This window comes from Vanacampus margaritifer, chromosome 17 (genome assembly GCF_051991255.1).
Source record: "Vanacampus margaritifer isolate UIUO_Vmar chromosome 17, RoL_Vmar_1.0, whole genome shotgun sequence".
In the NCBI taxonomy this organism is placed as follows: Eukaryota; Metazoa; Chordata; class Actinopteri; order Syngnathiformes; family Syngnathidae; genus Vanacampus; species Vanacampus margaritifer.
Genome location: NC_135448.1, coordinates 18,261,430 through 18,288,955, shown reverse-complemented (window position 1 = coordinate 18,288,955; position 27,526 = coordinate 18,261,430). Strand labels below are relative to the sequence as shown.

Genomic DNA, 27,526 nt, shown 5'->3' with positions numbered 1-27,526 from the left:
ATATTAGGTCAACAGGGAAACAAGGGCCTTGTAAAAAATATATGCATGTGGATTTAATTTTAATTTTCTGACTATTGAGAGGAAAACAACGTTTTATTGCCTTACAAAATATCATTATTATTGCGCAACTATCGAAAGGCTGAACTATTCAAAGTGATGCTCGTGCGTCTTTAACAGGGATGTGATTTGACCAAAGTGAAATTATCTGAAAATTTAGCCGGGGGTCTGGGGGCCGCTGGCACCCAGCTAGGTCCAGGGTCCGTGTTTTTAAGTACTTTCAATGCACTCACATGACAAAGAAATAGACAAAACAACAGCATAAATTTTCAATGTATATTGAACTATCCCATATAAAATGGCAGTTTTAGTCAACTCAAAATCAGTCCCATTCAAAAACATTGGACTGCCTTTGCTTTTAAAAACTATCACTGAGAATATCATCATATCTAACTAATGTGATTACTAAGTTAACACATGAATAATGTTGAAGAGTTCAAATTTCATGAACAAATAATTGTATCATGACCAAATGAAAAGTAACTCATATTAGAGCATACCACAAATGTCTTTGTTATAGCAGAAGATGTTATCTGTCGGAGTCATGTGCATACACAATCAACTACTAAAAAAAAAAATAAAATAAAAAATCAGATTTTTTTTTTTGGGGGGGGAGATAAAAAAAAAAGCGGAATTCCGCGAATTAGTGGAAAAATCACATCCCTGCTTTAAATAATGCAACAAGCCTGGCGTTGGGTGCGCACCTGCCGGCGGCATCGACGGCCTCCTGGTTGGGCGGCGGCACGCTGAAGCAGACGGAGGGCACCATGGCCTCGTTGCCCGTGGGGCTGATCACCTTCCACTTGGTGCGCTGCCCGTTGTCCTCCAGCACGCATTCCTCGCCGCGGTTGATGGTGATCTGAGAGCGATCGCGGCGGCAAGGAGGGAGGAGGCCAGGATGGAAGCGCGAGGGGGGGGAGATTAGTCCGGGGGTGAAAATGAGGATGGGGGCGGGAAAGAGGGAGAAACAAATGGAAGATTATCGAATGTTCAGGTGATGAAAAGAAAACAATTGAGCAGCAAAGTCAAATGTGTCAATGATGCAAACAAATGACATGCAAAAAAATAGAAATCAAAGCCAAACGACGATTGAATGTTGAGATGATAGGAAGAAACAAGCCCAGTCACAACTTCACACTCGAGCCGATCGAAACAAACATAGTCGATACCAACGTTGGTATTTACCTAAAACAAATTGTCCAAATTATATCCTGGATTTTTTACTGATTAATAATCAATGTTTTCTTAAAACTTGAAAGTCATAAAAATCCATTCAAATTGAGCATATTGCGTAATTCGTCGATTGCAAGTCTTAACTCTTTGACTGCCAAAAACGTTAAATAACGTTTAGTAAAATCCTATGGGGGAGTGCCAAAGACGTTAAAAGACGTTTTTTCAAAACAGAGGTGAAACTAACCATTTTCTATTGTTGATTACTGAAAAACTGAACAAGGTAGATACAAACTTTTTTTTCTGATGAAAGATGAGAGTCCAATCTTTCATTTGGTAGTATGTGTGTTTCCATAGTCCAAACACATAATTTTCTGTGGACCTTGAAAGATCAGTCAAAAATGCTTAAATCGGCTGGCACCCACGGCATCCCTTTTCTGAAAACGTCTGGCAGTCAAAGAGTTAAAAAGTATTGGTATCGGCAATACTGGCTTCGTACTTGCTTGGTTTAGGATCGAATCCAAATCTTCCAATATCAAACACCACCAGATTGCCTTGTTGATGTGTACACTAAAAACTGTCAATAATAACCCAAGTATGGGTCATAAATGGACCGATCCTCTACTTGGGTCAATTTGACCCAACTTTGAGTCAAGAAATTGGTCTTTCAGTGTAAAACAACTCATAAATATTGGTCAGATCCTTTACTTGGGTCAAGAAATTGGGTCATTTTGTATAAAACAACCCAGAAAGTTGAGTCAAACTGACCCATAAAGTGGATCGGTCCATTTTTTGTCCATAATTGGGTTACTTTTGACCCAACTGTTTTTGGAGTGCATTTAGTAACAGCGTCAGTATAATATCAGTGCCTTTATTAGTTTCAAAATCGTGTACTTTCACACACCACTTAACATATTGTTCATTTGTTGTTTTATTCGGTATATCAGTGATACTGGCCCTGTATTGATTTCGGATCGGCACCAAATCTTACAGCCGAGCGAAAGGCACAACGCAACAATGTTTCGTTAGTCAAGTAAGCAGATTTGTGTCGGTTTGAGTAAGAATGATGCGACTTGCGTCGGCACAGAGCGAGGAGGCGGAGCCAATCGTGAGGAATAAATAAGACAAAATGGCCGCTCTACCTGAACGTTTGTCTTGACAGCCCGACCGACGAGTGAGGGGGGGGGAGGGAGGATGGGAAGAAGTGAAGAGGAAAAAGATGAGGGGATGGAGAGAAAGAAGAAAACACGATAAAGTGAAGGAAAGAACTTGTGCTCGTGCGCCAGGTGACCATTTAAAAAAAATAAATCAATAACAGTACATGTGACTCATCATGAAAAAAAATTAAATGAGACATTACATCTCTAGTCTGACAACATGGTTGGACCTAACAGAGTCGATAGCATTGAGCTAACAGAGAGGAGAAGTTATTTGGGGTGGGGGTGTAAAATAATAGTGTGCGGGTGGTAGGGGCGAGCTGCTGGGCGGATATTGTTGTCCTTTTGAATGATAAAAAAAAAAAAAAGAAAAAAGTTGTGTTCACGGCTACCTCTATTTGCTTATAGTCGCAGACAGCACGGACGGGCGTGGCCGCCGGCAGGGGGCTGTCGGCGCAGCGGGGGCGCAACTGCACCAGCATCTTGGCGCGGCCCACCAGGCTGGCCACTTTGCCGCGGTGCTCGATGAGCTGCTCCTTCTCGTCCTGCGGGCAGAACGTCAACTTGAACATTTTGTTGACATCAATTTGTTCACCCGGAATGCTGCCATGGCACTTTGTTGCCATGACAACATCGATAAAAAGTCGGTAAAACATTTCATTTCAGGGTTGTAGAAAAAAGAAAAAATAATTAAATTAAATTAAAAAAGCCCAAAATACAAATTAAAATCAGTGGGGAAAAAATATTTTTTAAATCACAAAATATTAGACAAAAAATATACAATATTAAAATACAATTAGAAATATATTTCAATATATTATTTTGTTTTTATTTATCTGGGGGAAAAAATACTAATTTAGACAAAAAAATAAATAAAAGGTCTAAAATACAATTTAAAAATCAGTTGGGGGGGGGGTGGTTGGGTACTTTAAAAATCACAAAATATTACACAAAAAATATACAATATTAAAATACAATTAGAAATATATTTCAGATTTTGTTTTTATTTATCTGGGGGAAAAAATACTAATTTAGACAATAAATAAAAAGCCAAATTAAACATACTGCGACATGTAATATAAAATAAATAAATGGTCTAAAATACAATTTAAAAATCAGTGGGGGGGAAAAAATATTTTAAAAATGACAAAATATTAGACAAAAAATATACAATATTAAAATATAATTAGAAATATATTACAGATTGAGTTTTTATTTAGGAAAATATATTAATATAGACAATAAATAAGACAAATTAAACGGTGTAAAATGTAATATAAAATAAATAAAAGTATGAATACATTAGAAAAAAGGTTAAATATTACAAAATGGAAAAAAACAAAAACAAACAAGTCCTCTATTTGCAATGTTTTCTAATATCTGTGTGTCCCTGACGGAGTGTGAACGTGAAGCTGGATCAAGCGCGTACCATGGAGTCCTGCAGCAGGTCCTCCAGCCTGCTGAGGCGGCTGCTCCTGTCACAGGTGTACTGCCTCTTGATGCTCTCCTGCAGCTGCCTCAGGTACGACTCGCAGTCGCGCGCGTCGCTCATGAACTGGAAGTAAGCCGTGTTGTCTTTCAGATGCTGCTCCACGCACACGCAAAGTTGGTCCACCCACTGCCACTGCGTCTGCAGCGCCGCGCTGTACGCCTGCAAACACGTCAAACGTCGTTATGGCCAAAGCGCCATTGTTTTTTTGTTTGGCCGAAAATAAAGAACCCGCTGCTCCTCACCTCCAGAGTCTGCTTGGCGGGATGGTTTTCCTGGCACAGGCGCAGCGCCGTTTCCTGGAGGGAGTGCATCACGCCGTATTTCTCGTCCAGCTCGCGCCGCAACTCCTGAACACATGACAACCATCCAACATGACCTCATTTGCTTCCAAAAACATATAAATACGTTCTATTTTAAATGCCACCATGGTTTCAAAAACATATTCATATGTTTTTTTGTTTTGTTTTTATGCTAGAGCATACAGAAGGCTTTGATGCAGCCTCTGAACTGAAGAGGGACGCTTGAAGAATGGTAGTTATTACAAAAACGGCCAGCAGGCGACAACAGAGTATAAGAGATCAACCAGGGCCATGTTGAAAAAAAGCTCTTTTCCCACAGTTTTCAACAGATTTGTGAATAATGATGAAACTTAGCTATATTCTAATGCTGATCGCTGCAAAATGGAAACAGATAGAAATATACTTTTTTTCTTGATGAAAGAAGAGACTCTAATCTTTCTTTTGGTAGGTTCCGTGTTTTTATAGCAATAGAACACAATATTCTGTGGGCCTTGCAAAATCAGTCCAAATCCAGTAAAACAGCTGAGAGCGAAGGGGGTTGCTTCGGTAAAAATGGCTGCGAGTGAATGAGTTCAACACAATCCAGTGCAGGGATGACCGATTGTTGATGATCAGTTTTAAGGTGTAATAACAGGGTTCACCACTAAATGGCAGACAAGGCCGCAAAAGCTTCAAAAAGTAAACAAGAACAGTTCGTTTAAAGTGCAAGAGTTACTAAAATTTGTGTCATGCAGGTGAGTGAGCCAGCCTGTTAATTTGGGGACTTTGAATGACACTCAAAAATGAGTAATTGCAGTTATTCCAATGAGTTATTTCGTGCCATGTATGAATGAGAATTTTTACGCATGAGAGAAAACAGAGCTACCATTTTTGACACCGCACTGGACATTTTAGTGTGTGCGGTTTGGCCTGCCCCACTCACGCTGTGCATCTCCCGCTTGGCGTCCATGTTGGTGTTGTTGTGGCTCCAGTCAAAGGCGATCTCGTCCTCCTCGCGCTCGTTCAGCCAGATCAGTTCGTCGGTGCACTCGCGCACCAGGCAATGGAGACTCTCCAGGCTGCGGAGCCGCCACGACGAGTGCTCCTAAAGGCCGAGGGCGCCACATGGCGTTAGTGGGCGACACGTGCACACACCAGCAAATACAATGTGTAGTAATGTGTGTCCTTGTCATGTCTCTGTGTGATCCTTGTTTGTGTAAGTCTGTGTGCTTGTATGCATTATCTTGTGAGGACCATAATCCGGGTTTTTACTATCATTGTGGGGACCACAAGGTGCTTTCTGGGGACATTTTGGCCGGTCCTCACAACTCAAGACCTCTTTTTGAGGGTTTGAATTGGGTTTTTAAGGTTAGGGTTAAGGGCTCGGAAATGCATGATGTCAATGCGATGTCCCCACTAGGAATCATGTGTGAATGTGTGTGTGCTTTGCTGACCAGTAGTTTGCAATACTGCTGCTCCAGTTTGGCCAGCGTGTCGCAGTAGTTGCTCCTGAAGTTGGTGGACACTTTGGCCTAAGACACAACAACGTCGTCAGTGTTGTCCGGCTGACTTTGTGGATTATTTCTAGCCATCTTGTTCCGTTCTTTGGCGCAAGCCAGCACATACCTCGTAGGTACGAGCCTCCTCCAGGCCGCTCATCAGCTCCTCCACAGCCACGTGCACATTGTTATGTTCCTGCAGGTTGTTTTCCACCGAAGGAAGGTCCGCCCCCCATTCAGCACCTTCCAGAAGCTCCTGAAGCACAACAAGTTTAACCAGGAGTCCTGACTCCTCTTCCGGGGGTGTCCGAATATGTGCCCGATCGAACCTGTGTCTCCTCCACCCATCCCAGAAGCTCGTAGATGAACCTCAGGCTGCCCTCGTCCTCAGACGACGACATGGCCACCAGTTGGGAGCGGGCCATGGGGCGGCGCAGGAGGGCGGCCCCGGCAGCGCCGGCGGCCCCCAGCAGGGTCTGACCCAGAGAGAACCCGGGGCCCTCGGCGAGGGGGCGCTGGCTGGTAAACCTGCCCCCCATAAAGTGGCCTTTTCTGTACAGGCTGGAACACTGAAGTCGGAGAGACACCAGCTCCTCTTCAAGGCACGATAATCTGCATGGGAACAACATACACACTTTTTATTACCTCCACCAAGGACATTGAGTGCTTGTGTCAATTCAGGATGCAGCTATTGCTTATTTTTAGAATCAAGTATTGCACATTATTAACTCATTCACTCCCAGCCATTTTGACTAAACTGGATTTTGACTGATTTTGCAAGGCCCACAGAATATTGTGGGAGAAAGAACTTTTTTGCAACATGGCCATGATTGGTCTCTTATACTCCGCTGCCACCTGCTGGCCATTTTTGTAATGACTACCATCGCTTCAAGCATTCGCTTCAGTTCAGGGGCTGCATCAAAGCCTTCTGTATGCTCTAGCACAGGGTTCACCAATTCCGGTCCTCGAGGTCCGGAGTACTGCAGGTTTTAGATGTTCCCGCCCACCAACACATCTGATACTAAAGATCAGGATCGTTATCAGGCATGCTGATGAGCTGATTATATGAATCAGATGTGCTAGTGGGCGGAAAAATCTAAAACCTACAGGATTCTGGACCTCGCGGATGGGAATTGGTGAACCCTGCTCTAGCATAGAAAAAAATACTGTTAAAAAACATATAAACACGTTTTTGGGAGCATGGTAATATTCAAAATAGAACAAGCAAATGGGAGCAAATTAGTTAAACAATAACGTATATGAATTCCACTTATTAATTTTGGCCACAGGCTGGTGAGTGACGTGGGTGTCAATAAATGAGAGTGCAGGGTTGGCTAACTGTTTAAAAAAATAATAATACAACATGACAGATTGTGTAATACCATTTAAACAAAGTCAGAGACGCACATCTGCTAAATGTATTGAGAGATTAGATCTAGAATAAATTCTTCATTTGAACTAAACTGGACGTCTTCTGACCTATCAGGAACCAAGATTGAAAATGTGATTTATTTGCTGAGGCCCTGCACTCTCTCATCGTACCCACCTGAACGCGAGCTGCTCCACTTGGTAGTACTTTTCATTCCGGAGGACTTTGAGCTCTTGCTGCATTTGTGCCATCAGCGCCTCGCAGTCGTGCAGGGAGCAGGCCAGCTCGCTCTCGCACTGCACCGCCTCGCCGCTCTCCGCCCGAGACATGTCCTGCGCCACGCCAGACCTTTCAATCGGACACGTTCCGCATGGGACGCACGTTTAAGACACGAGCACTCACGGCTTGTAACGTGTTCTTGGCCAGGGTGAGTTTCTCCTCGCAGTCCAAGGCGAGGTTCTGGAACTTGTTTGCTCTCTGGAGTAGCGACTCGAGCCTGTAGTAATAAGCAGCAGTCATATTCATTTTTGGCAAAGCAACATATACTTGTGAGTAGGGCTAAATGATTTTGCAGAATAAATAATTCATATTAATTCAGGTCCATTAGCCTTTTAAGTTTAACCTTAGAAGACCAAACTATTATGTATAATAGACTTTATTTTGTTTATACTAATTAATTTATTGCTTGTGCTTATTTAACTCTTTGACTGCCAAAAACGTTAAATAACGTTTAGTAAAATCCTATGGAGGAGTGCCAAAGACGTTAATATACGTTTTTTCAAAACAGGTGAAACTAACCATTTTCTATTGTTGATTACTGAAAAACGGAATAAGGTAGAAACAAACTTTTTTTTTTGATGAAAGATGAGAGTCCAATCTTTCATTTGGTAGTATGTGTGTTTCCATAGTCCAAACACATAAATTTCTGTGGACCTTGAAAGATCAGTCAAAAATGCTTAAATCGGCTGGCACCCATGGCATCCCTTTTCCCTCATCTTTCATCAGAAAAAAAAAGTTTGTTTCTACCTTATTCCGTTTTTCAGTAATCAACAATAGAAAATGGTTAGTTTCACCTCTGTTTTGAAACAAACGTCTTTTAACGTCTTTGGCACTCCTCTGTAGGATTTTACTAAACGTTATTTAACGTTTTTTGGCAGTCAAAGAGTTAGAAACAGAAATGCAATATTATGCCATTAATATTGCCAAGGTACCTGTCCACTGCAGGTCGCAGAAGCTTCTCCCTCTCCAGCATCTCCAAGATGAGTTTTCCCCACTCCTCCTCCAAGTCGTTGGGGTGGAGGCCCTGAGGCAGCTTCACGCGGCCAAACTCCATCCAAACCTTGTGACGCGGCGCACACAAAAAGTGATTGCAAACACCAACAGACAAGATGATAACGCGTGAGGAGCTAACAGTGGGAAGTCATCATTTGTTGACGATAACAATTTGCTGCGTTGTCGGTGTGGGAAATGGCCGTAAGGGGGAGGATGAACCTCTCAACTCCACAAACGCGCTCTTAAAAAAACAACATCACATTGTGCGACCAAATGCACATTGCATGAAAAAAAAAAAAGGACATCTTATTGGTAAAACCTTATATTTGATAGGTTTTGCGATTTATGCTGCCTTTTAGATGTCGTGACCTCTGTAAACCCGTTTTCTCGTTTACCTCCAAAAGTTTATAGAGATGTTCCACGTGGCTTTTTTCCAGCTCCTTGGCGGGAATCTCCGTTTCCTTGAAGTGGACGTACTCATTGTAAAGTGCCTGTAGGGAGCACAAGAGACAAAAGTCCAAAGTTTGTTCACTAGTGTCAGTGTCCAAAATGGATTCATTTAGCGTTCATCTAAAAGTAATAAAAGTGTTGACTGGTAACTGCCTCACTGTTTGATTTTCGGGAAAAAAGTGCACTGCTCCACAGGAGGAAAAAAAAAAAGCTTCACCTTGAGTTCTACTGGATTCTGTGGGAAGTTCCTGTTGGCCATGATGGCCGTTTGCTGGCGGCTCCATTGGAGCAGAGACGAGAACCTGGACTGATACTCGGACCAGCGCTGATCCACCTCCTGAAATATTACAAATAAACCAATTTTAATAACTGCTGGTGGTATTACCTTTAATTTACAAAAAAAGGAAAATAAATGACATTGATTAGCACATACGTGCGCGGCGATGCCCTCGCCTCCCTCGGGGATTTTGGGGAAGGCGTCGTAGATGGACGAGACATACGTGATGACAGACTTCTCGTCTGGGGACGGAACGTTCACATCTGGCAGGAGAAAGAAAAGCAAACATTTTGAATATAACTAAGTTTCATCATTATTCACAAATCTGTTTAAAACACTGGGGCAAAGAGCTTTTTGCAACATGGCCCTGGTTGATCTCTTAGACTCCGCTGCCACCTGCTGGCCGTTTTGTAATAACTACCATTGCTTCAAGCGTTCTCTTTCATCAAAGCCTTCTGAATGCTTCTAGCATAAAAATAAAAATAAACCTTTATGATTAAAATGTCTTTAGGAGCATGGTAATATTTAAAATAGAACGTATTTACACGTTTTTGGGAGCAAATGAGTTAACCTTTTTATATTTAATTATATTGGGCCCAAAAAATCGAATAAAAAAAACAACTAACATTTTAACTAAAAAAAATGTAATTACTAGAAAAAATATAAAGAAAAGGATCAGAAAAAAAATCTTGCTTTGACCTGCGATTTAGCTAATAGCAGAGTTGGTATCTATTTAAAAATTGCACTAAATATTTATGCAAACGTAAACAAACAAAAAAACTATTTCTGGTAATGCATATAAACAAATGAACGTTTTATTTGGTTATTTACAAGAGAAAATGTACATTAGAAATTGTTCATTGAAGGCCAAAATTTTTTTAGTAAAAAGTCAGGCTATGAGGCCGTGTTTTAGCAACCCGTCAGTCCACTAAATACAATAGAACAGCATAGAATAGAATCTTTATTGTCATCGTACAACGAAAATTCAAGTGCCAAACCAGTCGGTGCAAAAGCATTGAAGTCAAGCGTGTGAATGCATCTTCACCCTCAGCGTCGAGCAGTCTGGTCACCCCGAGCGACTCGGCGATCTCGAAGGCCTGCTCGAGGTTCTCATGGTTACTCTGCTGTGACACCGCCTCCATGTTGATCAGGTCGGGTCTGGTGAGGGGAGGGGAGGGGGGGTGGGGGTGGCGTTGTGAAATAAAACACTGTGAGGGAAAGCGATCAAAAAATATATACACTAAGCACCCAAAAAAATGTGAACTTGTAAATATCTAAAACGTGTCAGCAACCTATATCTGTGCAGCAGTGCATTGAACATGCGTCCATCACTCCACGACGAGGTGAAGTTGACACAACGGAGGCCCGGATAGCCTTCGGTAGCCTGCTGACTCCATAGCAGCAACTTCTCCTTGGCGGTGAGGTCGCCCGACTCCCCGCAGACGTAGATCTCTGAGATCTGCAAATTACAAGAAGAAGAAGAATGTCCAGCCGCTCGAAAACCAAACTATTGTTAAGTGACGAGTTTTTTTTTTTTTTTTCCGTTTACTTTCCACCAAGACCGCGTAAAAGAATTGAAAGATGAGGATGGCGACATCATGAATCTTTGTAGACCCAGCTGGAAGATACGAAAGTAGCTGTGTGGTTGCTATGGGAACAGACTTGTATATGCCACGATTCGACGTGTTTAGCCAACTCAAATGGACAGGGATGTGATTTGACCAAAGTGAAATTATCTGAAAATTTAGCCGGGGGTCTGGGGGCGAAGCCCCCCGGAGCTCATGGGTTTTCCGTGTTTTTAAGTACTTTCAATGCACTCACATGACAAAGAAATAGACAAAACAACAGCATAAATTTCCAATGTATATTGAACTATCCCATATAAAATGGCAGTTTTAGTCAAGTCAAAATCAGTCACATTCAAAAACATTGGACTGCCTTTGCTTTTTAAAAACTATCACTGAGAATATCATCATATCTAACTAATGTGATTACTAAGTTAACACATAAATAATGTTGAGGGGTTCAAATTTCATGAACAAATAATTGTATCATGACCAAATGAAAAGTAACTCATATTAGAGCATACCACAAATGTCTTTGTTATAGCAGAAGATGTTATCTGTCGGAGTCATGTGCATACACAATGAACTACTACTAAAAAAAAAAAAAAAAAAAAAAAAAAAAAAATCGATTTTTTTTTTGGGGGGGGGGGAGATAAAAAAAGCGGAATTCCGCGAATTAGCGGAAAAATCACATCCCTGTCAAATGGATTAATCCAACTGCTCATGGTGGCCCCGACTCTCCATGTGGCGTTGAGCCAAGTGAATGAGCTCAGCTTAGCACGTCGACCTGCTCACAACATGTGAATAGAGGGCTATAGTGGCTAAATCCTCGCGTTCATTATTCAATATTTTAAAGACAAAAATGGTTGTTTGCTGCTACTTTCTGATCAAGGGAACCTTTAAAAACCTGTCCCGCACCGACACAGCAGTGACTCAGCAAAGTGCGCCTAGCATCTATCTACCTGGCAGCTATGCTGCAAATTTCTGCATCGCCTGATTTGCTGCAGAGAAGCTCCAACAGACACTGGGCTGCTAACGTGATGCACAGTGTTATATAAAGCGTGTAGTAGAATACAGAAAGGTAACAGATACGGATAAAGAGCAAGGAAGTAAGAGGATGGAAAAGGCGAGTTGCTCTGTGTCGCCTTGATTAGACTCTTGGGACAGAAGCAGGAAACACAAGGCCAGCGGCCCTGATAACACACGCACACAGTACATCCTTAAAAGCCCTAGAATAGCGAGAGTCTACATGTTCAAACGATGAAGTCAAAATTTGGAGTATAGCAAGTTCTCAACGTACAATCAAGAAAGATTAGGATCTCTTCTTTCATCAGGGAAAAAAAGTATATTTCCATCTGTTTGCGTTTTGCAGCAATTAGCATTAGAATATAGGCAAGTTTCATCATTATTCACAAATCTGTTTAGAACTGTGAGCTTGTTTTCAGCATAGCCCTGGTTGATCTCTTATCCTCCGCAACCACCTGCTGGCCGTTGTTTTAATTACTACCATTTCTTCACCCGTTCTCTGCAATTCAGAGGCTGCATCAAATACTTCTGTATGATCTAGCATATTTAAAAAAAAAAAAAAAAACATATAAATACGTCTTTGGGACACTTAAAACATTTAAAATAGAACGTATTTATACGTTTTTGGGAGCAAATTAATTAAGGGTAACTCCCCAGTGGCAAGACTTTGGGCCCTTAAAAGAAATAATCACGCTCCTCCAGAACCAGTTCTTAAAAACAAAAAACAGCTGCGTCATTGCCCTTCAGAATGATAAAAGGATCCGAGCTGACCTGCGGCAGGTGTCTACCAGCAGCCTGCTGCAATCCCTGCGGACCCTCCTCCGCCATGGCGTCCAGTCTCTCAGACGAGCAACTGGTTAGCGTCTGCCAGTCCACGCGGCTCGGCGTAGTGACGGCCGTTTCCGGCGAGGTCATTGGCAGGTCGCTGGCGTAGCCGGATTCCAAGAGGGAGCATCTCTCTAGCGTGCGACTCGGCGTGTCCAAGCTAAGTCCTTCGCCGGCGAGATTGTCCGGCATCCAGGTTTGGTTGAAGGCATCCTCTTCTGTGTCTCCTTCATCTTCCGATAGTTGGACTTTGAGAATATTTCCTGTGACCGGAAAAGGAGCAGGTGGCTCTTTGTGAACCTCCACTTCACGGTCACCCGTCCAAGCTGGAGAGCCGTAGTCGCTAGGGTACACGGTCCTCACCACGCAGAGCTGACCATCCACCTCTCTGATATGGACCACACTGTTGCGCTCCCCTAAAGAGGAAACCGCCTCTAATGTCTCCACTGCCCGTCTTTTAATCGTTCCCCCCCCTGTCCTCTCACACTTATTTGCCTTCTCTTCTTCAAGTATGCAAGGTTTCTCCAAGACCCCATGGACTTTCTCCTGAACCCGGCAGACCCTCCCCCCTCCCGGGGTGGTGGTACTGCCCAGAGCTGCTGCAGTGTAGACTGGGCTAGTGGTGGTGGTTTGGCTGGGGAGGCTGGAGACGTCAACAATTGCGCTGGCAGCGTCTTCCTCTCCGGGGAGGCAGAAAATTCCTCTCCAGGCCGGACTGAGCTTGGGGGTCCGCTGAGCTTGGGGAATACCCGGCGGGCCTTGAAGGCTACTGGTAGGAGAACATGCAGATCCTGGGGAAAGCAGACCTTGACGATCCAACTTGGGCAACATTAGATGAGAGCGCGAGTCCAAAAATCCGACAAAAGTAGGCTTCATCTCGACAGCTTGAGGCTCTTCCACGTCGACTTTCCTGCTTTTCCGTCCCTTGTGCCTTCGCCTGAATCGTAGCCGCTTCTTGGATGACGGCGGGGGGCCCCCAACAAGTTCAGAGTCTGGCGGATGTCGGACACAACCCATTGAGTTCCCCATCTTGTCTTCAGTTGCTGAGAAAATGTATTTTTTTCCAACTTGAGTCACGGCAAAATTCCATGAAAACAGACACTCAAGAGGGGGGGGATTCGGGTCGCTCGTATGCCCACCAAAGTGAGAAAATAGGGATGCTATTTAATAGGACCGGACAAACAATATGGATGCTATGAGCTACTCCTGGCAAAGAGTGAGAAAGAACCTTGTTCCTCAGCCAATAAATGATTCAGTTGCAGCTTCACCCCCACCCTGATGCATCTTTTAACTCTCTTTTGCATGGTCATCTCGTCAGAGTGCCTGCACTCTCAAGCCATAGTCAGAGAATCAGCATATACATGGTACTTGTTTGTTTTTTTTTTTACTTCCCGGAAGACTTCAAGGACACTCAGACCCTGCAGAGACTTGCGGGCGATGAAAGAAAATGTGTGTGGATTCCAGCAGGTGATTTATCAAAAGCGAGGTGATAAGCGGCATGAGACCACGTCGTCCAAAAAAGTGCAGCGTAATCCAGAGCGTGGAGGAAGCGCGACGTAGACCTGCTACGGGATTCAGCATTCCTCACTCATGACAGATAACACATGTTGCGAGTCCTTGAATTAATGATGCCTCCGACTCTACTGCAGAAGCGTCGGTTGTCCCTGGGGGGGATTCCAATCCGGTAGCCCCGGTTGAAGATGGATTAAAAGGCGGCGCGGTCCGCGTCTTGCGTAGTGAATGAAAGCTCCGATTTCCGAGTGGTGCCGAGGCTGCACAGCGTCCCGATTGGTTGTGAGGGAGACACACAGAGCACAGCCAACCAATGCAAAGACAGAATGCGGCCCGGCCCGGCCAATCTCCTCACAGCTTGCTGGATAGTCGACATCGGCTTCAGCAGTCGCGTGAGTTGCAGGTTTTACAGACGCCAAAACATTGCGGCGACGAATTCGTGTCGGGCATATCGTCCTGTGGAGTCACACGATTTGCTCCTTGACGTAAACTGAAGTGAAAGGACTCAGCATCACAAAACTTCCCTCCAGACGATACTCTGAAGACTGATGTCATCCACATCAAGGAGTATCATTGGTTCGAGCAGAAAAAATGGTCCCGGCCGTAAAGCTTTGTCAATGTGCCAGCTCAGCCTCCGTCAGGTGGTGCACTGCGACGGCACAACAAGTCCGGAGTTCGCAAGAAGAGGACCGGCCTCGATCCGTCCTTGCCCCCCCCCCCCCCTGGTAACAGCTCCTTGCCGTATCTAATTATGAGGAGGCACCCATCCCGGACATAATCCAGATTCAGTTGACAGTCAGATCGGCATATTCAGCATCCATCGCTAGGGAAGTCTGGAAGTTCGCCCCGTCCACAGGGCGTCTCCTCCGCAAGGCAAGCGAGTCCGTCGACGTGATGGTGTCACTGGCCGAAGGGTTGTGCCGTCAGCTCCTCCCTCCCCCCCCTCAGACTCAAGGCTGTTTTTCGGCCTGCTGATGAAGGCGAGCCCGGAGCTCCGGTGCCAGAAGCCCGCTTGGATGCGACTCCCCCCCCCCTCGCCTGCTTGCTTTATCCCTCGCTAGCTTGCCAGCAGAGGAAAAGCTTTTTTATCTCCCGCCTGCTGCTGCTGCTGCAGCTTCCATTCTCGCTCTCTCCTCCTCTCTGTCACTTTCTCACATACAAACCAAGCCTCCCTCTCTCTCTTCCTTGCTTGCTCACTCACACGACTCTCCTCCTCCTCCTCCTCTTTTCCACTTCCTTGTTGCTACTCTCTCACTTGTCCTTGCTCGCACATTTAACCGTTAGCAGACCAAATGCACACACCGGAGCTGAATGCTAACATAGAATGACGCAAAATCAGCATCTGCGCTGGATCTCGCATGCTAACTCTAGCATATTTGACTGTCGGCTTTGAAAAACACTTTTGCTCATTCGCCACGTGACTCATTGCATCACTGCATGGTACTAAGAGGATTGGTGGCGCTGCCGCAATCGTTTCAGGCCACGTTGAGTGGCAACAATTCGTCAAAAACCACCAAAAGCAACCGAGATCTGCATATGCTGAAAGGCACGAGGGAAAAAACAGAGCTAATTGATTCCTGAGGCTTTTAATGCCTTCATTTCAACGCCATTAGCTAAGCTAGTAGCTTCACCGACACCCACACTTGTGATCAATTATTCAACTGCTATTTTGTCAATAATAAAAGACTGATGCGCATTGCAGCCTTTCATTTGCATTTCAAATGGCTCAAAAATGTTACCAAGGCTGGACTGATCACAATGAGCTCATGATTAATAATTCCGGAATGTTGTTGTCAAGCTTTTAACCTTATGAATATTCATTTGGAAGACAAAAAGTGATGGGCTAAGACAGAATAGTGTGCCAGTTTGTGAGCAAACATTTTTTTTTACCACTACAATAACATTTAGCAGGTCACATTGACCCATGAACAACTTTCAGCGCACCAAAGAAACAAAGTGAAGGAGGAGTCCTCATTTTTTAACCTGATTCTTAAGTGGAATATTACAAAAACCCCGCTATGACCCACATCTTTTTATAATTAGCTTGCTATCCAAGCTACGCTATTCATACGTTCCATGACTGGACCGACAATGGTGGTCCAAGCTACAAGCAGGCCTCCCCAGTGGTCTCCCTCGCCACCAAGTGTTGCACACACACACTTGTACTTGAGTCACGTTCGTGCCCTTGCATTGCCAGGCTGTTTCCAGAGCAACCAGGCCGCCTTTGTCGCCTTCATGCTTTAAATATTTGGACGGTGAGGCCACTGAGGCGCTTTGGGATAAAACTACAACCACTAGTGGTAGGAAGGCTCCCTCTAGTGGTATGCAAAAGTACAGTTCTGTTGTATTTAACTTAATAGTGCAATACATTTTCATATAAAGTGTTTTAAAACTCATTCATATAAATGAGTTAATTTTTTTTATTATGTGTAATATATTTTGATTTAACAGTTCCCCCCCCCTGTATTTAAGTTCAGTGTTGGTCAAACATGATGTTGCTGTACAATGTCTTACAATAATATTCATTAGACTTTTTAGGAATAAAATCTCCAGTGGTGTGCAAGATTAAAGTGTAAAAGTGGTTTGGTATAGTTTTTCCCATTAAAAAAGGTTACATATTTAAATTATAAATATTAATATGACTATTCCTGGTTAAATAAAATAAAAACGAGATTTTTTTAGCTAAAAAATTTTGAAATGCAAATTAACATTTGTTTTTATTTGTTCGTGATTTTTATTTTATTTTATTTTTACTTAATTAAATTAATACAAAAAAAGACACAAATGTTTTTGTTAAATCAATCATTTTAATTGAATCAATATTTTTAATAGAATTTATTTTGAAAATATTTAAATTAGGTTAGATAAATGATTGAATTCTGCAAAATTCCTTAAAATTATTTTTAACTCTTTGACTGCCAGACATTTTCAGAAAAGAGATGCCGTGGGTGCCAGCCGATTTAAGCATTTTTGACTGATCTTTCAACAATAGAAAATGGTTATTTTCACCTGTGTTTTGAAAAAAACGTCTTTTAACGTCTTTGGCACTCCTCTATAGGATTTTACTAAACGTTATTTAACGTTTTTGGCAGTCAAAGAGTTAAGTAGATACGCAAATAACTACATTGTCATTTGAATAATCAGACATTTACACCAAAACAATACAATAGTAAATTGATTTTAAAAAGTAAAAAAAAATTATAATAATTTTTTAGCAAGATTGTGAATCTATAAGGTGCTGTTTTTTTCTTTTTCTTTTCTCACACAATTTGGTCAGGTTTGCCAGATTAAACATGATCATTATTACTATATATTAAACAAGACTTCTTTAAAGCTGCTAAATGAAATCTTGAAAAAATCAAGTGCATGCTAATGACCAGAGCCAGCACAGCCAGGCAGGAAGCGCCAGAACAGACCTGGAAGTGGAGAATGATGGTCCAGATGAGACCCAGTGTGAGTTTGGGGTTCCCGTCGGTGATGTCATCATTTCTGATATTGACAAGTTTGACCTGGAAGCGGACAAGCAGACATCGTCAAAAAAAAAGTGTGTAAAGAGTTTGGAGATGTGAGGTGGAGACGACGACGTACTTGTCTTTGTTTTAGGAAGTCCAGAGCGATTTGGACATTCTGCAGCCGATGGAATCTCATGCGGCCCTTCTCCCTGGGCTGCAACACACAAAGGAAGAAGAAAAAGTGAGGAAAACAACGAAGGAGAGGAAAGAATTGAGCCGCTTAGCAGGCGGAAAAGAAGAGGATGCACATGAAAGCTCTGATGGTGAGGAAGGTTAAAAAGACGTGGACGGCAGCAACTGCACACACGTGACAACATCGCACAAGATTAGTCAACACGTGTGTCGTGAGTACTTTCCATCGCCAGCTTTAAAAAAAAGAAATAATAATAATAATCCCATTACTCTGCTTTTAAAAGTCTAAAATGTGTTGGGTTGTAAATGCCTTTAAATGTTGTGTTTTTAACTCTTTGAGTGCCAAAAACGTTAAAATAACGTTTAGTAAAATTCTATGGAGGAGTGCCAAAGACGTTAAAAGACGTTTGTTTCAAAACAGAGGTGAAACTAACCATTTTCTATTGTTGATTACTGAAAAACAGAGTAAGGTAGAAACAAACTTTTTTTTTCTGATGAAAGATGAGAGTCCAATCTTTCATTTGGTAGCATGTGTGTTTCCATAGTCCAAACACATAATTTTCTGTGGACCTTGAAAGATCAGTCAAAATGCTTAAATCGGCTGGCACCCACGGCATCCCTTTTCTGAAAACGTCTGGCAGTCAAAGAGTTAATTACGTGAAGCACACTGAGTTTCTTGTATACGAAAGCGCTATACAAGTAAAGCTACCTTAAGTCAGGTTTGTGTTGTATTCAAAGCACAACCATTTCAATTTATCTTAATAAATACATTTGAAAATAATTAAGTTCAATAAGTAATGAAATTCAGTTAAATTTCTACTTTCCGTGTTGACATCGAGGACGGTCTTAGCAATAAGTCGCTCTTCGAAGAGGATAAAGAATACGTGTTACTATTGTTGTATTACCCGTAAGGTAATATAAAAACATGAATTCAAGTTGAGTCACTCGTATGTGAAGGAACCGCTGCCATTTGGTGAGCATTTCCGCGCGGGGGCTAAAATGCCGCTTTTATACCAATCCCGTGTCATTCGAATGAAGCGCTTTGTAATTGGCCACTGGCTGTTAGCCACACGCATGCAGCCCCACAGCGCCACCTAGAGGGTGACGGCAAGAGGCAATCGGGGGACGTACTCCCTGAGCTTCTTCCTCCTCGTCATTATCATCATCATCATCATCATCCTCCTCCACCGCGAGCAGGATGAGAGGAGGCGCACGTGACGCGTACGCCCTTTTCAGGAAGGGGCTGCTTCTGGGTTGCTATAGTAACAGCAGGGGGAGGGAAAGGGGGATGAAAAGGAGGGGAGAGGATGAAAGAAAAATTGATTCGGAAGCAGATGGCTGGATGCGACCGGTGTTGACATCTTGACAGCAAGAAGGCATGATGGGAGGAAACAGAGTCACCTGACTGCTTAGCGTCCTCGAGAAAAAGCCGGATTTACTCGAAATGGTCTCACTCACATCACTTAGATGAGGGAGGCAAGCGGCAGATGTATATGAGAGCATGACACAATGTGAGATTAGAGAGAGTAGCACGTGGGAGAGAGTGATAGAGAAAGTAGAATAGACTAAAAGAGTGTAAATCAATGAGAGCGTAACAGAGAGATGAGATAACATGAGAAAATAAGCTCAGACGAGAGAGAGTAAGAGTGGAAAGTATCAAAGTGTAAGAGTATGTGAGTGAGACAAGAGTGAAAGAACAAGATCAGACGAATGTGTGAACTAAGAGTGAAAGAGCCTCAGAGCGTGTCACAAAAAAAGTATGAAAGGGGAGCAGTGTGAGTGTAATGAGGGTGAGAGAAAGCGAGCATTTTAGGATTGTTCGAGAGTGCAGCGTATGAAGGTGTGAGTGTATTAAAATGTGAGAGTATGAGCACGACTAAGAGACATGAGATCATGTAAATATGTGAATGATGAGTTTAAGAGGCTATAAGAGACCGAGAGTGGAGAGTATGAATGGGTGAGAGCATGAAAATATTAATCTGAATGTGTGAGAGTGAAAAAAAAAAAGTAAGTATAAGCGTGTGAGAGTAAGAGTGTGAAATAGTTAAGAATGACAGTGTCAAGAGTATGAGACAGCGTCCAAGAGTGGGAGACAAAATGTTCATCTGAATGTGTGAGAGTGGAAGAGTGTGTGAGTAAAAGGGTGTAAGAGTGTGAAATGGTTAAACTATGAGAATATGAGAGTGAGAGAATGACAGTATGAAGAGTATGAGACAGCGTCCAAGAGTGAGAGAGAAAGTGATGGAGATTGATAGTAAAGAAGAGAATGCGAGAGAGTGTGTGTGTGCGCATGAGTGCAATTCATACCAGGGTGACGCCAGAGAGGACCTCCAGCAAGGAGATGAGGTTGTGTCCATCTCTCAGGTCCTCATAGAGGTCTGTCATGTGCTTCCTCACCTGCAGGAATGACAGCACGTGAGGTGAGGTCCAGCAAATATTGGGCTGCGATTCCGATTGGTCATTCACGATCAAAATTGACATTCATTTATTTCCGTCTATTCAAATCGGCAATGCTGCGTGGGTAGCAGGTGGGGTACCAAATGCACCACCCGCCGCTGCATGTCAGCCTGGTGGGGTCGGCGTGGCAACAAAGAGCAGGGCACAAGCTGTCGCCGTGACGCTGACGGGAGCGGAGGGCGAGAGCTGACTCGGGACAAGCGCTCGCATCCAAAATAGAAAATACAAGCGAGGACTGCAGTCAAGGACATGTCGACATGTTGTCACTGCGAGTTTTCTGCCTGGCTGAAGTTCTGTGGCAGTTCTCCAAACAAGAACGCTGCAGTGCCACTTGTGACCACCGGAGGGAGACAAAGCTGACTTGACGCCACTCAAACGCGATTGAATGACTTTTCCGAACAGTTCAGCCGATTGCAAGCGTGGTCACAGAACAAATTCAACTTGGAACTCAAGGCAATAGCAACACTGTTTAACATCTTCCTTTTTTTTTTTTTGATAATAAGGTGAAAGGAATTTTATAGTAAGGATTGACAGGATGTTGTCATCAAGCAGTTTACGGCAACATTTCATGACAGTTGACATTACTGCAGATAACAAGAGTTGGACTTTGTGTGCCGCTGACATTAAAACGGGTGCTACAATCTCTTTATAGCTTTGTAGACTTTTTATTAGGCACACTGCTTTCAAGCAATTCGAGCAGGATTGACACAACTTCCGAATCCTCATCGGCCGGATTTGTGTGTGTGCGAGCATACCAGCAAAACAGCTTTGAGTGTGTACACTACACACACACACACACACACACACACACCTGTGCAGCCGAAACACTCAAATCAAGGTGTGTATGTTTGCAACGCACTGAGCAAACTGGCGTGGATGATGTCACTGAACAGGAAGGCGGAGGCCGGCCAGCTTTCTTTGCTTTTCAGCGCTTGCTGCAGTCAAATTGTGGAGTCTTCCCATGAGTTCCTGCACTGGTTCGGTGCTTATTTTATTTTCTAAGTAATGCTTTTCAATTATTATTGTAATCATTTTTGTCTTCAGGGTGGTTGTGCTTTTATTGATTGATTGATTTTTTTTTTTCTCCTCAAAACATCCAATAGCTGCCACTAGGGGGCACATTATATTCCGAGTGCGAGTTCAGGACATTCAAAATGATCATTTATTTTAAAAAAAATATATATATTTTTTAAAATGAGCATCCTAGCAGGCCTTTACCCCAAATGCAGTTGAGTGGTCGGTGACCTCCATTTGCACACTCGCCGATATTGAGTTACACATGCCAGCGGCCACTATTGGCGCAGTTGCCTCACAGCTTACAGTTGCCGGGGGGGGGGGGGGGGGGGTCATTCAGACGCCTCGTTCCTCAGTCGTGTGACACGGACACCCTGCATTCCATTTCTCACAATCGCCGTGTGTTTGTGTGCAGATTACAAAGCCACACAGTGCACTTCACAGCTGCGGCACAAACGGCGCGGCGTGCTTCGACGTGCCGCTATACCAGCTGTCGGTAACATGGAATCATTGAAAATGACCGATGTGGTGGTTTGTTTGTTTTATATATCAAATTGTAGTCTAAAATATACATTTATGCTTCAATGCAATGCATATTGGACTGCTCCTACTGGTGTGCGCACCTTGGCCACCGGGGGGCAGTATAATACAGACATACATCGGTTCAAACTCCTCAGGAAGCCGCAGTAACTTTGGATATTCTTGTTGGGCTGCACACAATCGATAATTGGTTTCGATCACGAGATGGCGCAATATGTCAATTTAACTCTTTGACTGCCAGACGTTTTCTGAAAAGGGATGCCGTGGGTGCCAGCCCATTTAAGCGTTTTTGACTGATCTTTCAAGGTTCACAGAAAATTATGTGTTTGGACTATGGAAACACACATACTACCAAATGAAAGATTGGACTCTCATCTTTCATCAGAAAAAAAAAGTTTGTTTCTACCTTATTCCGTTTTTCAGTAATCAACAATAGAAAATGGTTAGTTTCATCTCTGTTTTGAAAAAAAACGTCTTTTAACGTCTTTGGCACTCCTCCATAGGATTTTACTAAACGTTATTTAACGTTTTTGGCAGTCAAAGAGTTAAATAACTTGGTTTTACTCAATTACCCATGGAATAATTGATTGTAAAAAGATTTGCTAATGGCCCTTATTAATCAACCCTGGCAGTGATGACAGATCACTTCAACATATTTCCTTGACGCCAATGTGGTACTTTTAGATTTGACTGAGCTTTGGCGCCATCTTGAGGCGTCTTTAGGTGTTTGAAAAACAGCGCAAACGCCACTGCCGATATGTGAAATGGTGAACGGCAAACATGCAAGTACCTTGATGAGATGCTTGTTGACCCATTTTGTGAAAGTCTTCTTCTGAACTCTGTCACGCTCGTCTGCAGGGAATCGAGAGAGAGAGAGAGAGAGGGAGAGTTAATGACATCATCAAAAACACTTTCATTTTGATCGTGTTGGATTTCCCCCCTCAGTCAACACACTCACACCGACATCTTTTCCGGTAAATTAGCAAGATTTGCGAAGGGCCTGCATTGTGGCTGATGGACATTAATTGTTTTTGTTGACACGCTTGAGTAGCACATTGTAGTTGTTTACGCTGCAAAATGACGCATAAGATGATGAGGTCATGAGGTCAGACGTCCATTAGTGACCGCTAATATGTCAGTCAGTTTTAAACCTTGTGTGTAGTTTTTTGACTTGAAAAAGCATAACGTTTATGTATAAATACTAATATTTACGTTTAACATTTTATTCTCTCTTGTGATGATCTTTTTTCTTTATATATGAGCTGTAGGTCTGAAATACATGAATAATTGTAGTGCCTTTGCTGAAATTGGTGTCTCAGTATAAAAAAATGAGGCTCCCCAGGGGTCAACGCCGGGACCCCTATTTGTTCAATCTATCTATACATGCCCCCTTTTAGGCCAGCTAATATGCAGATCAGTGTGTGGGCACAAAACATTTGTTAAGGTGTACAATGATCCAAATTAGGGCCTTGGCGGAAGGCCTGTGTTGTGTGTTTTGTCTCAATCGCCAATCTTGCGTCCGGGACGCCCATTGCGGCCCAGAGGGGTGATGCATTTGTTCTGGGAATAGAAGCGGATGATGGGCCACCAACGTCTTATCTCTTGCCTCCTCTCTCCCACCGCAAACAACACACATACAAACACACACACACACACGCACGCTGCTGGAAGCCATCTTCCTCTTCTCCGTCTCCTTGTGACATCATCCCACCTGGGAGAAACTCCCAAGTACTTCCATTCCCTCCTTGTGTTTGTACAACACCTTTTAAGCCGCCGCCTTATTTTGAAAACATATGTTAATGTCCGCTGACATCACCGAAATCCAGCTTTTTTTGGGGGGAAAAAGTGCTTCAAAAATAAAAACCATTGGCCCAATGTTTCTATGTTTGGCTCGAAGAGCGCGGCAGCGTGGAAAAACAGGTGTTGAGCTGTTGCCACGGAGACAGAGCGCCAAGCCACGTGGAGACGTTATCACTTCCTGCTCGTGCACACACACAAACACAAAAACACACACAAACACAAACACAAACACACACACAGGCTCTAAAGACCTTCAACTGCTCCTAAAGTAGAACGGCTTTCTGACCAGGTTGTTGGATTGAGGATTAAGTAGGTGAAAAATCTCAAAGCCAACGTAAGCGTACGCACACACGTACGTCAATTTGACAGTAGAAGCAGGAAGTCAGTGAGTGAGTCTTTCGACAAGCGCTTGCGACATAGTTTCACCGCACTGCAACACGCCTTGCTACCCAAACCTGCTGCTCGGGTGGCTCAGCTGAGAGCAAATATGCTTCCAAGTGCTTTTTTAAAAAAAATATATATATATATATTTCTCACATACATTCACAGACATGTATAGTGTATGATTATAAAGTAGAAAATGTATCATAAAATAAAATGTTTGTGCAGCATTACAGTGTGGAGGTAACTGGCACACATTGGCACTCGTTCACGATACAATGGGGGATTTATTGTTTACACGCACTCTCCCTCTCACACATTTACACTTTCATTCACACAAACACTCATGGACAGAGACAAGCACACGTACTCGTACTATAACACACACTTTCCACATACAAACATGCACAAACACCTACTCTCTCATACACACAGATAAATTCTCATACTCTCATACACAAATGCACACACACTCTCATTAACACAAACCAGAACAATCTCTCACACGCACACTCACTCTCATATACAGTCATATACACAGTCTCAGCAAAACTCATACATGCACAGTCTCTCACGCAAATGAATACACACCCTCTCATAACCACACACTCACACTCATGTACACTCACACTCTACTTTCTCTCATACTCTCACACAACATTCACATACAACCACACTCACAGAAAACACATACTGTCTCACATTTACTCACGCTCACATTCCACATACTCTCTCATTCACACAGATATATTCTCATACTCTCTCAAACACAAACTTTTTCATTCACACAAACCAGCACAATCTCTCACTCGCTGTCACATGCGCACTCACTCTCATATACAATCACACAGTCTCAGCAAAACTCATACATGCACATGAAATCTCACATACACAAATGCAGACAGTCTCTCACACAAATGAATACACACCCTCTCATAACCACACACTCACACTCATGTGCACTCACACTCTACTTTCTCTCATACTCTCACACAACATTCACATACAACCACACTCACAGGAACACATACTGTCTCACATTTACTCACGCTCACATTCCACATACTCTCTCATTCACACAGATATATTCTCATACTCTCTCACACACAAACTTTTTCATTCACACAAACCAGCACAATCTCTCACTCACTGTCACATGCGCACTCACTCTCATATACAATAACACAGTCTCAGCAAAACTCATACATGCACATGCAATCTCACACACACAAATGCAGACAGTCTCACACGCAAAAATTCATACACACCCTCTCATAGCCACCCACTCTTAGCCATCCACTTTCTCTCATACTCTCACACCACACTCACACAGCACTTAAAACACACAAACACGCACAACCTGTCACTCTCACACCCACCTGCACAGCACATGAGCGAGTGCAGGTGCGCGTTGAGGCGAGACTCATTGCGGTAGTCAGGCCACATAGTCCCTTCAAAGAGTGTCCACAAGACGTCCTAATCTGCCCCGAGGCCGGTAGCCGGTAAATCCCCCTCAGCCGTCCTCTCCCGCCATGTCGCCCCGGCCCGTCGGCGCCGTGCTTGTGCGGCGCTCTGCACACGTGTTGTGTCAGGGTGCCTTCCTCTCCTCTGTCCCCTCCTCTCAGCTCAATGACTTCACTTTCCCCGCCTTCCTCCCCTCGCCGCCTCTGCAGAGATCAGCTGGCCGAGGCTCTGTGGGCCACTTCCTCATCTTCTCGCCTGACTCTGCGACGCTGAGGAAACTCTATTTTTACACAGACGGTCACCTTTTAAGTCTCTTGTGTTTTCAGTCTCATTTTCCTCATCAGGCAGCTCTCAGCATTCACGGCCAGCCCGCGATTCAGCCAAGTCTGTAATTGTTCCTAATTTTAGAAGCCTGCATCCAATCACAGTCCTTCACGCTGGAAGCTCCGCCTTGCTTGCTTCCTCGCATCCCGACGCCTCCTGGCCGGGGAAAGTTTTGCTGTGTCATGTTCGAACCAAAACAGAGCAGAGCAGGAGAGAGGCGGGAAGCAGCGAGTCGGCACGAGCTGTGGATGCTGAGTCAAATTCTTAAAAAAAAAAATGAAATACTTTGCCTCAGGAAAGTCGGTCCGCTTAGCTTAATAATAACAAAGAATGCAAAACACCATAAACAAACTACATTATATTAAATAATGTTCTACTACATGGATGGACCGTGGATGCAAAACCAAAACACAAAGTGACATCATCAAATGACAGCTCTCACGTGCGCACTTAAGTCTCCATTTCCCTCTGGGCAACTCCCGTCTTTCGTTCCTTTTTCCTGGCTTCTGGTCCAGCGTTCGTCTGGCATGAAGCAGACGCACGCCCGAGCAACTCAGATTAGCGCTCCTCTCGCTCTAATCTCCCTCACTCGCACTTCCTGGCATCGTATCATCGTCTCCTTTTTCAGTATAATAGTCCCGTCTTCTAATCGCAAGTGAAGCTCAACAACAAGCCGCCCACGTACTATCCACACTACTAAAGGAGCCTACAATACTCATCAGATGAGCAAGCAGCATGACACTGCCCTCGTGTGGCCAAATGGGAGAAATGTGCGAGTGCTTACATTCACGTCTACCAAACAACACAAGATCATCTCATCGACTAATACATTTACAGCACACTTCATTGGGTAAAGAAAAGTTGGTCTACTCTTTACAAGGTAACTCAAGATCACTTTGGTGTAATTTGATGAAAATGTAGTTTATTGTGAAGTCAATGTCCCTCAGGGCTGCACCTCGGGGCCCTTCTAGTATTCTATTTAGCTTTTAAGGGATCCTCCTTATGTATAATTTTTTTTAAGAGCTGGTATACTAAGTCGTTTCTCTGGAGTGCCTGTCCAGCTATCCAGTGTAAAATCAAACAACCAACTTTAACCAAGTAAATCTCTCTCCTATTCTGCCGCGCTCTTACAAACTATAGCGCTCATTACACTGCACCGGTGACTTGGCGGCTCGTGAAACACTACGTCAACTGAAACACTTTTGTTTTGATGGAGGCACAGATTAGGGTGAGCTTCTGGTAAGCGGCGCGTACTTGATTGCTAAGTGATAATGTTGACACAGGAGTGGGAGGTTGGTTGTCGATCTGTTGCATTCGCCACACGCGCAAATCTGAAATCTGAGTAAAGTGCATTAATCTCGGAGGTATTTGGTCAAAAAAAGCGTCTTAAAGTGTTATCTAACACCTGGGACATGTTAAATTATTGGGGAGTGCCAGCTTCAAATTCCACTCCGAGTTCCTGCTCCCCCCAGTTTTTTACTACCGGACTATCTAGGGCCACGTCATTAGGTACACCTGCACCATAAAAGGTAAGCATCGAAGTCAAGGGAAAAATATTAAACGCAGCCCTCAAGTCAGTCCAGAGAGCTCAGCATGTGTTTCGCCTCTCACGCCAAGGTACTGAGCAATCATTCCAGCCAACCACACTGCAAGCAGATCAAATCAGCCGTGTGCAAAAGCAACAAATCCTAAATGAGCTTAAGACGCTAAGCCTGCAATGTGACCTGAGCCGGAAGTTCCAGCCAATTGCTGGATATGGGGGACAACATAAACAAACAAAATCAAAGGTTAGGTGAGCAATTTGGTATTAAGCAAGAGGAAGTCACAAATGAGAGGAATTTGACATTAAGCGAAAACAATCAGGGCCCCAGGACGCAGTCCTGAGGGACTCCAGTATTAAAGCAGACACAAAATTTGTCAAATTAATAAAAACGAAGCCTTATAAGTGTTTTC

The 27,526-nt window shown here is 43.5% G+C and overlaps 1 protein-coding gene across 21 annotated transcripts in view; it reads right to left on the bottom strand.

The window, feature by feature from the left end:
* The window catches only part of macf1a (microtubule actin crosslinking factor 1a), a 134,957-nt gene that overhangs the window by 73,006 nt on the left and 34,425 nt on the right, over positions 1-27,526 (bottom strand). For 7 of the 21 annotated variants that reach the window (XM_077549675.1, XM_077549681.1, XM_077549683.1 and 4 more), the window contains 20 exons: positions 22,395-22,456; positions 19,901-19,990; positions 17,538-17,615; positions 17,366-17,458; positions 10,314-10,480; positions 10,067-10,179; positions 9,178-9,284; positions 8,962-9,081; positions 8,690-8,785; positions 8,234-8,361; positions 7,425-7,518; positions 7,200-7,354; positions 5,983-6,265; positions 5,781-5,909; positions 5,609-5,686; positions 5,098-5,259; positions 4,119-4,223; positions 3,814-4,035; positions 2,777-2,929; positions 762-916 (listed from right to left, as the gene is read on the bottom strand). In XM_077549675.1, the coding sequence (XP_077405801.1) occupies positions 762-916; positions 2,777-2,929; positions 3,814-4,035; positions 4,119-4,223; positions 5,098-5,259; positions 5,609-5,686; positions 5,781-5,909; positions 5,983-6,265; positions 7,200-7,354; positions 7,425-7,518; positions 8,234-8,361; positions 8,690-8,785; positions 8,962-9,081; positions 9,178-9,284; positions 10,067-10,179; positions 10,314-10,480; positions 17,366-17,458; positions 17,538-17,615; positions 19,901-19,990; positions 22,395-22,456 (2,590 nt within the window). Of the gene's footprint in view, positions 1-761; positions 917-2,776; positions 2,930-3,813; positions 4,036-4,118; positions 4,224-5,097; positions 5,260-5,608; positions 5,687-5,780; positions 5,910-5,982; positions 6,266-7,199; positions 7,355-7,424; positions 7,519-8,233; positions 8,362-8,689; positions 8,786-8,961; positions 9,082-9,177; positions 9,285-10,066; positions 10,180-10,313; positions 10,481-12,383; positions 15,392-17,365; positions 17,459-17,537; positions 17,616-19,900; positions 19,991-22,394; positions 22,457-25,164; positions 26,219-27,526 lie in introns of those variants that run through there. The other 14 variants (XM_077549668.1, XM_077549664.1, XM_077549666.1 and 11 more) reach the window with 8 other exon arrangements.